The sequence below is a fragment of the Oncorhynchus masou genome, chromosome 32 (genome assembly GCF_036934945.1).
Source record: "Oncorhynchus masou masou isolate Uvic2021 chromosome 32, UVic_Omas_1.1, whole genome shotgun sequence".
NCBI lineage: Eukaryota > Metazoa > Chordata > Actinopteri > Salmoniformes > Salmonidae > Oncorhynchus > Oncorhynchus masou.
This window is the reverse complement of record NC_088243.1, coordinates 56,373,644-56,385,969: the sequence shown is the minus strand read 5'-3', so window position 1 is coordinate 56,385,969 and position 12,326 is coordinate 56,373,644. Positions and strand designations below refer to the sequence as shown.

The 12,326-nt window shown below is 41.2% G+C and overlaps 1 protein-coding gene and 1 pseudogene across 1 annotated transcript in view; one reads left to right on the top strand and one right to left on the bottom strand.

Moving 5' to 3' along the window:
• The window catches only part of LOC135527037 (uncharacterized), a 157,698-nt pseudogene that overhangs the window by 20,122 nt on the left and 125,250 nt on the right, over nucleotides 1–12,326 (top strand).
• Nucleotides 1,913–12,326, bottom strand: part of LOC135527035 (short transient receptor potential channel 7-like) — a 47,887-nt gene continuing 37,473 nt past the window's right edge. The window contains exons 8-12 of the mRNA XM_064955691.1: nucleotides 10,690–10,911; nucleotides 5,546–5,626; nucleotides 4,507–4,582; nucleotides 4,066–4,170; nucleotides 1,913–2,009 (exon numbers count right to left, since the gene is read on the bottom strand). Of these exons, the coding sequence (XP_064811763.1) occupies nucleotides 1,948–2,009; nucleotides 4,066–4,170; nucleotides 4,507–4,582; nucleotides 5,546–5,626; nucleotides 10,690–10,911 (546 nt within the window). The 3' untranslated portion in view covers nucleotides 1,913–1,947. The remainder of the gene's footprint in view (nucleotides 2,010–4,065; nucleotides 4,171–4,506; nucleotides 4,583–5,545; nucleotides 5,627–10,689; nucleotides 10,912–12,326) is intronic.

The window sequence follows — 12,326 nt, the reverse complement described above, 5'->3', positions numbered from 1 at the left end:
AAAAATGTATCAGAATGTTTCGACAAGTTAGCTGGCTGACTCCATAATCCTGTTTGCCATTGTACTCCTCAGGTTGTGTGTGTGTGTGTGTGTGTGTTGTGTGTGTGTGTGTGTGTGTGTCCACAGTATATTTTCACAATGCATAAGCAGACTGTTTGCGCAGTGTGTGGCGGTGCCCTTGCCAGTGCGTACGGACACAGAATGACGTTGTCGCCAGATGTTCGGTCTTGCTTGGGTGCGTGTCATTGAGTTAACAACGGAACAATCATATTTGATCAGCTCAATAAAATCACATGGTCCAGACTGATTAACAAAACAGAATGAATCAAACACAATATCCAGTTTATTCCTTTTAATTCAAGATCAAAATATACAATCTTTTTTTATCAATATTTTCCCCATACAAGTGAAAAATACAGTATCTTGAGTCTCTATTCTGTTTTGTTGTCTGTGAATGAAAATGTTAAGCGTTTTTCTTTTTAACAATGATGAACTCTTTCAATTGACACACATACAGTGTCAAGAAAAAGTATGTGAACCCTTTCGATTTACCTGGATTTCTGCATAAATATGTCATACATTTGATCTGATCTTCACCTAAGTCACAACAACAGACAAACACAGTTTGCTTAAACTAATAACACACAAACAATTATACGTTTTCATGTCTTTATTGAACACACCGTGTAACATTCACAGTGCAGGGTGGAAAAAGTATGTGAACATTTGGATTTAATAACTGTTTGACCCTCCTTTTTGCAGTAATAACCTCAATCAAACGTTTTCTGTGGTTACGGATCAGACCTGCACAACGGTCAGGAGGAATTTTGGACCATTCCTCTTTACAAAACTGTATCAGTTTAGCAATATTCTTGGGATGTCTGGTGTGAACTGCTCTCTTGAGGTCATGCCACTTGTCGTTGTCCCGTTGCATCACTCATTCTGTTGAGCTTCAATTGGCAGACAGATAGCTTTACATTCTCCTGCAAAATGTCTTGATAAACTTGGGAATTTATTTTTCCGTCAATGATAGCTAGATGTCCAGGACCTGAAGCAGCAAAGCAGCCCCAAACCACGATGCTCCCTCCATCATACTTTACAGTGGGGATGTGGTTTTGATGTTGGTGTGCTGTGCCTTTTTTCTCTCCAAACAGTGTTGTGTTCCTTCCAAAAAACTCAACTTTAATTTCATCTGTCCACATAATATTTTGCCAGTAGCACTGTGGAACATCCAGATGCTCTTTTGTGAACCTTAGACGTGCAGCAATGTTTTTCTAGACAGCAGTGGCTTCTTCTGTGATGTCCTCCCATGAACACCATTCTTGTTTAGTGTTTTACGTATCGTAGACTCGACAACAGAGATGTTAGCACGTTCCAGAGATGTCTTTAGCTGACACTCTAGGATTCTTCTTAACCTCATTGAGCATTCTGCGCTGTGCTCTTGCAGTCATCTTTGCAGGACGGTCACCCCTAGGGAGAGTAGCAACAGTGCTGAACTGTCTCCATTTATAGACAATTTGTCTTACCATGGACTGATGAACATCAAGGCTTTTAGAGATACTTTTGTAACCATTTCCAGCTTTATGCAAGTCAACAATTCTTAATTTGAGGTATTTTAAGATATATTTTGTTCAAGGCATGGTTCACATCAGGCAATGCTTCTTGTGAATTGCAATGCTTCAATGCTTCTTTTGAAGTGTTTTTATAGGGCAGGGCAGCTCTAACCAACATCTCCAATCTCGTCTCATTGATTGGACTCAAGGTTACCTGACTCCAATTAGCTTTTGGAGAAGTCATTAGCCTAGGGGGTTCACATACTTTTTCCAACCTACACTGGGAAAGTTTAAATGATGTATTCAATATAGACAAGAAAAATACAATCATTTGTGTGTAATTAGTTTATGCACACTGTGTTTGTCTATTGTTGTGACTTAGAAGAAGATCAGATCACATTTTATGATACATACTTTTTCTTGCCACTCTATAGATAGACAGTGTCACTCTCTCTTCTCTCACACACACACACACACAAAACAAAGATACAGTTTGAAGCTGAGATCCGCATTTGGTGAAATGGCGCCACTGGTAGCGCCACTGGTAGCGCCACTGGTAGCGCCACTGGTAGCGCCACTGGTAGCGCCACTGGTAGCGCCACTGGTAGCGCCAGGCGCTTTCCTTATTGTTTTGTTTTTGAAACGGGGCAGAGGAGCATTCTGCATTGTGGTAAAAAACAAAACAAAGACATTCTGCACTTCTATCGTGCTTTGCAATGATGTCCGAGGGGTTCTTTGTTTGAGGTAATGTCTTTATTGTTGTAATATCGTAAACGGACTTGACAGTTTCACCGCTACAGTTTCACCGCTACAGATTCCGACTTCAGAGTTTCAAATGCTATTTCAATGAACTCAAAAATCTTGTGCAACCTCCACTGGGTGTCTGGAAACAAATGAATAATTCAATACGTGTGTGTGTGTGTGTGAACTCATTCCGTATATGTGTGAATATATGGCCATTGGCCAATGTGTTAATTAGATTGCCTGCTCTATAAAAAGGGTCATTATATTTATCTTCCTGAAACAGTGGACTGCTATATGGCACAATGCTTCAGGTAAAGACACCCTGGGCTAGCTGTCTGCAGTTACAGAAAACCATTCAACTTTCTCTCTCTCTCTCTCTGTGTTTCTCTCTCTGTGTGTTTCTCTCTCTCTGTGTGTTTCTCTCTCTCTGTGTGTGTTTCTCTCTCTCTCTGTGTGTGTTTCTCTCTCTCTCTCTGTGTTTCTCTCTCTATCTGTGTTTCTCTCTCTCTGTTTCTCTCTCTCTCTCTCTCTCTATCTGTGTTTCTCTCTCTCTCTGTGTGTTTCTCTCTCTGTGTGTTTCTCTCTCTCTCTGTTTTTCTCTCTCTCTCTGTCTCTGTGTTTCTCTCTCTGTGTGTATTTCTTTCTCTCTGCATTTCTCTCTCTCTCTCTCTCTCTCTCTGTGTCTCTCTCTCTCTCTCTCTCTGTGTTTCTCTCTCTCTCTCTGTGTTTCTCTCTCTCTCTGTTTCTCTCTCTCTGTGTATTTCTCTCTCTCTGTATTTCTCTCTCTCTCTGTGCATTTCTCTCTCTCTCTGTATTTATCTATCTCTCTCTCTGTGTTTCTCTCTCTCTCTGTATTTATCTCTCTCTCTCTCTGTGTTTCTCTCTCTCTCTCTCTCTCTGTTTCTCTCTCTCTCTGTGTGTTTCTCTCTCTCTCTGTGTTTCTCTCTCTCTCTGTGTTTTCTCTCTCTCTGTGTTTCTCTCTCTCTCTCTGTTTCTCGCTCTCTCTCTCTGTTTCTCTCTCTCACTCTGTGTTTCTCTCTCTCACTCTCTCTCTGTTTCTCTCTCTCTCTCTGTTTCTCTCTCTCTCTCTCTGTGTTTCTCTCTCACTCTCTCTCTGTTTCTCTCTCTCTGTGTGTGTTTCTCTCTCTCTCTCTCTCTCTCTGTGTTTCTCTCTCTCTCTCTGTGTGTGTGTTTCTCTCTCTCTGTGTGTTTCTCTCTCTCTCTCTCTGTTTCTCTCTCTCTGTGTGTTTCTCTCTCCCTCTGTGTGTTTCTCTCTCTCTCGTTGAGCTGATGTAGTTTGGCTGCGTGTGTCGGCTTTCGTTGCTGCCTCGGAATTCTACTCTAAACCATCCCCTATATTCCCCTCGCGCTGTTCAGAGCCTCCTCCCTCTGTCACTTTTCCTCTCTCCTGCCTCCTCTCTTCTCCCTCCGTCCCACGGATCTCCTCCCTTTCTCTCTTCTCCTCCTGTCCTATCTCACTCTCCTCCCTCCACTAATTAGATCAGGACATCTACTCCCCAGAAAGCCACTCTTTCAACTCTCATCCCTGACCACCTTTTCATCCACTCTCTCCATCACTCTCTCGCTCTTTCTCTGTAATTCTCTATCTGCTGTCCACCAGTTCTCTTCCCCTCCCCCTTTCTCTTCTCTCCTCTTTCCCCCACCTCTCACTCTCCCTCTATTTTCATGCCTCCCCCATGCCTCTCTCCTACCCCTTCTCCCCTCTCTCTTAGGTTTTTTTTGGTGGCGTTCTTGACAAATGTGTCACTGAGTTGTGTGATGAGGTCAGCCAGTTCTCCGGTGGCCTGAGACTTCTCCTCCAGGAGCTCATAGCGCAGGCTGGAGATGTCCTGCTTGATCTCCTTCAGTTCCCCTAAAACACACAGATACACACACACACACACACACACACACACACACACACACACACACACACACACACACACACACACACACACACATGAATGAGTGAAACACACACAAACACACATACGCACATCAACACAGACACACACACACACACACACAATGCTGCTGTTCTATGACATGCTGTTAAGAATTAACTAACATGAGGAGAGAGGATCAGACTGTGATCCTTTAAGTTACTCTGCAGGATACATTACATAACCTCGCACTGACAATACCCATCCAGGCAGGTAGCATCTGCTGAGGTACATAAAGGCGACATTAAAGGAGATTCGATTTTCACCTTCATTGACTTCATCGTTCTCCCTGTCAACCTGAGCTTTCAGAACATAGCGCTTAATGAGACGCTTCATGATCTTCTGCAGTACGACAGAGGAGAGAAAGGGAGGGGAGGAGAGGTGAGAAAAATATGAAGGGGAGAGAAGTGGAGAAGAGTTGGTTATGAAAGCTGACCATAAGCTTTATTAAACACACACACACACACACACACACACAGGTGCACATCCAGACCCCATCCCCCACACACACACACAGGTGCGTATCCAGACCCCCCCCCCTCACATACACACACACACTGTGTCTCACTGATCAGCTCCGAATGGTAAGTATTGATCTTAAGCCTATAGAGACTACACACGTAGCTCTCTTTAAGACCCACTCAGTCAGTCCATGCACTGAAATGCTCTAGGTACCGGTCCATAACTATGTATAGATGGGTGCAGTGAAATGTATTGTTTTACAGGGTCATGGCACCCCTGGAGCAAATGGCACCCCTGGAGCAAATTAGAGTTAAGTACCTTGCTCAAGGGCAAATCAACAGATATTTCACCATGACAGCTCGGGGTTTCGAACCAGCAACATTTCAGCTACTGGCCTAATGCTTTAACTGCTAGGCTACCTGCCATCCTGTGTGCACTACATATTCACTCACTGTGAGAAGCTGACCTGACAAACCAAAATAAATGGTGTGTGTCAGGAGAAAGGCTTTTAGAGAGAAGCATAATGGTCTGTGAGAGGCACAATAGAATGACCTCATGACAGAGGAAGAGCGAAGATTTCCCAGATGGCAAAGGTGAACAGAAAGACCTTTCCTCATTCCATCCTTCTATCCATTTTCCCCATTCAGTCAATCACTCCACACTCCTGCTCATTTATTCAGCCATTACCTGCTCCCACTAAATCCATTTCTCGATACCTCATTAAACCTTTGTCGCCTCGTTTTCTTTCCTTCTTCGCCCACTCTTTCCCCTCTGATATTTCTCTCATATTACCTCTACCTTCCCCTCTTTCTTTCTTGCTTACTTTCTATATATCTCTCGTACCTGGTATCTGGTGGGATGTTTGATGGGTTTTCTGAGAGTGGATTCCTCTCGTGGTCGCCCGTGGGCTCTGTAGCGTTTGCCCTGCAACAACACAACATGAGTTCATATGTATTAGTAGGTTTTCACTCCAAACATACACTAGCAAACCTGATTAAAATAATTAGCTACTTGATAAGCTGAGTCAGGTTTGTTACAACTAGGGCTGGAGTGCAAAACCTACAGGAAGCTAGTTCTCTGCGAACTCAGATTTACATAAAAGTGTAGTCAACTTTATTCTAAGAGCAAAAATAATCTGATCGGATTTGTTCTGCCCTTAACCAACCAATTGGTTTGTAAAAGATTATCTGTTTAAACCTCCGCCATGTTGTGCATCTGTTAAACTCCACCCATTGACCATTTAGAAACCCAATCGGATTTGTTCTGCCCTAAACCAGTCAGCTATTTTTTGCCCTTAGAACAAAGTTGACTACACTTTATGTCAGTCTGCTTCAGGAACAGGGATGGAGAGCTCTGGTCTAAATCCAGGTGCTGGTATTGGCAGGATCAACTAGTATTCAGTATGCAGGAACAACTAGAGAAGACAGACGACCGACATTGACTTAAGTTACATTTTGTTGCAGTGCATCAATAACATAAGTTATATATGAGGACGAGTTAGACACAACAACACAAAATGAGACGCTAGAGAGGAGGTTAGAGGGCATGACAGCCATATGAGTTACTGCAAATCTAGGTAAAATCAAATCAAAGTTTATTGGTCGCATACACAGACTTGCAGGGGAAACAAAATGCTTGTGTCCAACAGTGCAGTAAAATGCTTGTTTCTAGCTCCAACAGTGCAGTAAAATGCTTGTTTCTAGCTCCAACAGTGCAGTAAAATGCTTGTTTCTAGCTCCAACAGTGCAGTAAAATGCTTGTTTCTAGCTCCAACAGTGCAGTAAAATGCTTGTGTTTCTAGCTCCAACAGTGCAGTAAAATGCTTGTGTTTCTAGCTCCAACAGTGCAGTAAAATGCTTGTTTCTAGCTCCAACAGTGCAGTAAAATGCTTGTGTTTCTAGCTCCAACAGTGCAGTAAAATGCTTGTGTTTCTAGCTCCAACAGTGCAGTAAAATGTGTTGTGTTTTGTAGCTCCAACAGTGCAGTAAAATGCTTGTGTTTCTAGCTCCAACAGTGCAGTTTTGTGTTTTTAGCTAGCTCCAACAGTGCAGTAAAATGCTTGTGTTTCTTGTGTTTCTAGCTCCAACAGTGTAGTAAAATGCTTGTGTTTCTAGCTCCAACAGTGCAGTAAAATGCTTGTGTTTCTAGCTCCAACAGTGCAGTAAAAAGCTTGTGTTTCTAGCTCCAACAGTGCAAAAAATGCTTGTGTTTCTAGCTCCAACAGTGCAGTAAAATGCTTGTGTTTCTAGCTCCAACAGTGCAGTAAAATGCTTGTGTTTCTAGCTCCAACAGTGCAGTAAATGCTTGTGTTTTTAGCTCCAACAGTGCAGTAAAAAGCTTGTGTTTCTAGCTCCAACAGTGTAGTAAAATGCTTGTGTTTCTAGCTCCAACAGTGCAGTAAAATGCTTGTGTTTCTAGCTCCAACAGTGCAGTAAAAGCTGGCAATACAAAATAATACAATACACACATAACCCAAAAATAAAAATATAGAAATTAAGAAATATCAGAACAAGCAATGTCAGAGTCCGGAATAAAAATATATAGTGTTCAAAACATTAGAAACACCTGCTCTTTCCTGACCAGGTGAATCCAGGTGAAAGCTATGATCCCTTACTGGGTCACTTGCTAAAATAATTTCAATCAGTTTAGTTGAAAGGGAAGAAACTGGTTAAGGACTTTTAAACCTTGAGACATGGATTGTGTATGTGTGCTATTCAGAGGGTGAATGAGCAAGAAAAATATTGAAGTGCCTTTGAATGGGGTATGGTAGTAGGTGCCAGGTGCACTGGTTTGAGTGTGTCAAGAACTGCAATGCTTCTGGCTTTTTCACACTCAACAGTTTCCCGTGTGTATCATGAATGGTCCACCACCCAAAGGACATCCAGCCAACTTGACACAACTGTGGGAAGCATTGGAGCCAACATCCGATTGGAACACTTTTGACACATTGTAGAGTCCATGCCCTGACGAATTGAGACTGATCCGATGGCAAAAGGGGGTGAAATATTAGGAAGGTGTTCCTAATGTTGTGTACACTCATACACTACCATTCAAAAGTTTGGGGTCACTTAGAAATGTCGTTGTTTTTGAGAGAAAAGCACATTTCTTGTCCATTAAACTAACATCAAATTGATCAGAAATACAGTGTAGACATTGTTAACGTTGTAAATGACTATTGTAGCTTAGGCTAATTGATTATTAGAAAACCCTTTTGCAATTATGTTAGCACAGCTGAAAACTGTTGTCCTGATTTAAAGAAGCAAAAATAACTGGCCTTCTTTAGACTAGTTGAGTATCTGGAGCATCAGCATTTGTGGGTTCGAGTACAGGCTCAAAATGGCTATAAACCAAGAACTTCTGAAACTCGGCAGTCTATTCTTGTTCTGAGAAATGAAGGTTATTCCATGCGAGAAATTGCCAAGAAACTGAAGATCTCGTACAACTCTGTGTACTACTCACTTCACAGAACAGTGCAAACTGGCTCTAACCAGAATAGAAAGAGGAGTGGCAGGCCCTGGTGCACAACTGAGCAAGAGGACAAGTACATTAGAGTGTCTAGTTTGAGAAACAGGCACCTCACAAGTCCTCAACTGGCCGCTTCATTAAATAGTACCCACAAAACACCAGTCTCAACGTCAACAGTGAAGAGGTGACTCCGGGATGCTGGCCTTCTAGGCAGAGTTGCAAAGAAAAAGCCATATCTCAGACTGGCCAATACAAATAAAATATTAAGATGGGCAAAAGAACACAGACACTGGACAGAAGAACTCTGCCTAGAAGGCCAGCATCCCGGTGTCGCCTCTTCACTGTTGACGTTGAGACTGGTGTTTTGTGGGTACTATTTACACATGTGGTAGCCATGCTGGTTACACACTATAATTTGTTGTTCAACAGGACAATGACCCAAAAGACACCTCCAGGCAGTGTAAGGGCTATTTGACCAAGATGGTTTGGGATGAGTTAGACTGCAGAGTGAAGGAAAAGCAGCCAACAAGTGCTCAGCATATGTGGGAACTCCTTCAAGATTATTGGAAAATCATTCCTCATGAAGCTGGTTGAGAGAATGCAAAGCTGTCATCAAGGCAAAGGGTGGCTACTTTGAAGAATCTAAAATCTATTTTGTTTTGTTTGACCCTTTTTTGGTTACTGTCACGACTTCTGCCGAAGTCATTGCCTCTCCTTGTTCGGGCGGTGCTCGGCATTTGACGTCACCGGTCTTCTAGCCATCATTGATCCATTTTTCATTTTCCATTGGTTTTGTCTTGTCTTCACACACACCTGTTTTCAATCCCATTCATTACCTGTTGTGTATTTAACCCTCTGTTTCCCCTCATGTCTTTGTCAGAGATTGTTTAATTGTCGTTGTTGTTATTTTGTTGTGTTGGTGCGCGACGGGTCCTCGTACCCATGTTTTTTCATGTCTGTACGTTTTAGTGTTATGGAGCATGTTCTGTTGACATTTATTAAAAGACTCCATTTACACTTCATTTTGACTCTCCTGCGCCTGACTTCGCTGCCACCTATACACACTACGCTGACAGTTACTACATGATTCCATATGTGTTATTTCATAGTTTTGATGTCTACAGTATTATTCTACAATGTAGAAAATAGTAAAAAAAAATAAGAAACGGTGTATATAAATAGATAGAAAATAATACTGTATTATATGTTATTTATTTCTGTGCTGCAAACATGATTCCTATTACCTTGGAATAATGTGTATTATGTCACTGGGTGTTGATGTCTCTGCTCTGCTAAATATCAATGACCTAGTTTTAATGTTCTCTTCTAGATTTACTTAGTGTCCTACGAGTCCTTATTTTCATGTTGGCAGGAGATACGCTCAAACACACACACACGCACACACACACGCACACACAAGCACGCGCACAGACATGCATGCACGCACATGCACATAGATATTCACACACAGATCTGGGGCTCGAAAGGCTGCTAAGCTTGACATCATCAGTGGCATGGCAGAACGAGACATGGCACCAAACTGCAATGGGTCCTGAAACTAGCCCTGTATACTAACACACAAACACACACATACACACACAAACACACGCCCAATAACAAACAGATACAAACACAATGTACAGGACATACAAAAAACACTGTAAAAGTGAAGCAAGATGCCGTATACATGCATGTCTCCTTCAGGAAGAGAGAAACCGCTGCAGTTCGCTCCAACAAACTCACTTTACATTTTGTCCCGTCTTCCTAAGGTCTAGTGTGAGTCTGCATATCGATTGCTCACCTGATGCTCTGCTCAGTTGTGTTTCATAGCCGATCCATCAGCTCTCTGTCTACCCACAGAGGGAGTTCTATAAAACCGATCCTGCCTCTACAAACCAGGTTAAGCATTAGGTAGGAGCGGGCATATCCAACAGCTCCTATAATACATCCTGAAGCCTTTGAAATACATCCAATAGTCTCCACAACACATCCACCACCAAAATAACCCAAGCGGCTTTTGCAACAGCTTTGGCAAAACATTGTGCAGTGCCATTTAGATTTGGCACCATGCCTCCCTGGATGTTCAGCTATGCTTTGGCAAGACCGATTTCTTTTTTAAATATATTGTTTTTATTTCACCTTTATTTAACCAGGTAGGTCAGTTGTGAGCACGTTCTCATTTACAACTGTGACCTGGCCAAGATAAAGCAAAGCAGTGCGACAAAAACAACACAGAGTTACACATGGGATAAACACATGTATAGTCAATAACACAATAGAAAAGCCTATATACAGTGTGTGCAAATGTTGTAAGATTTACCAAGGATCTGCTCAGCAACATTCACAGCAAATTCTCACCTGGTATTCCAATAAGCTAAACAAACAAAATACATTTAAAATTGTATTTAAAAAATTATTACACTGAAAATAGCTTGGTATAAGATCAAACACTTACTAGCATCTACAGTATGTATTGATACAATGAGGGTTTGACTTTTGACCTTTGCCCTCTCCCCTCTGACCTTGAGTCGTGGGTTAAGCATGCCCATCTCTAGCTCGTTGTCATGGCGACGTCCCTTGGCCTTGCAGAGGTGAACGATGCAGGCCTTGGTGCGGAGGACCAGGTAGTACCAGGATTTGGGAGAAGGCACCATGTTGAAAGGAGCGGGCAGAGTGCGACCCTCGTCAAAGTAGGACATCCATAGCTTGGCACGGGCAAACTTCCACTCTACATCTGCATCTGTCTGGAGGGGACACACACACATGGACATACAGACACAAACAAATAAATGCATGCGCACAGCACACACATAAACACACACATTGGTACAGTCATGTGGGATTAACAATATTTCACACTGAATATTTGTTTCTTTGACTAAACATTATCATAACACGACCATTGTATGATTATAAATGTAAGATTGGATAATTCCGAATGAATGAGTTATTAATAGGACTGACCTCTATATGAATGACTTATCAATAGGAATGACCTCTATGTGAATGAGTTATTAATAGAACTGACCTCTATGTGAATGAGTTATTAATAAAACTGACTCCTATATGAATGAGTTATTAATAGGACTGACCTCTTTATGAATGAGTTATTAATAGGACTGACCTCTATATGAATGAGTTATTAATAGGACTGACCTCTATATGAATGAGTTATTAATAGGACTGACCTCTATATGAATAAGTTATTAATATGACTGACCTCTATATGAATAAGTTATTAATAGGACTGACCTCTATATGAATGAGTTATTAATAGGACTGACCTCTATGTGAATGAGTTATTAATAGGGCTGCCCTCTATATGAATGAGTTATTAATAGGTCTGCTCTCTATATGAATGAGTTATTAATAGGACTGACCTCTATATGAATAAGTTATTAATAGGACTGACCTCTATATGAATGAGTTATTAATAGGACTGACCTCTATGTGAATGAGTTATTAATAGGGCTGCCCTCTATATGAATGAGTTATTAATAGGTCTGCCCTCTATATGAATGAGTTATTAATAGGACTGCCCTCTATATGAATGAGTTATTAATAGGACTGACCTCTATATGAATGAGTTATTAATAGGACTGCCCTCTATATGAATGAGTTATTAATAGGACTGACTTCTTTATGAATGAGTTATTAATAGGACTGACCTCTATATGAATGAGTTATTAATAGGACTGCCCTCTATATGAATAAATAATTAATAGGTCTGCCCTCTATATGAATGAGTTATTAATAGGACTGCCCTCTATATGAATAAATAATTAATAGGTCTGCCCTCTATATGAATAAGTAATTAATAGGACTGCCCTCTATATGAATAAATAATTAATAGGTCTGCCCTCTATATGAATGAGTTATTAATAGGACTGCCCTCTATATGAATGAGTTATTAATAGGACTGCCCTCTATATGAATGAGTTATTAATAGGACTGACTTCTTTATGAATGAGTTATTAATAGGACTGCCCTCTATATGAATGAGTTATTAATAGGACTGACTTCTTTATGAATGAGTTATTAATAGGACTGCCCTCTATATGAATGAGTTATTAATAGGACTGCCCTCTATATAAATTAGTAATTAATAGGACTGTCCTCTATATGAATGAGTTATTAATAGAACTGACCTCTATATGAA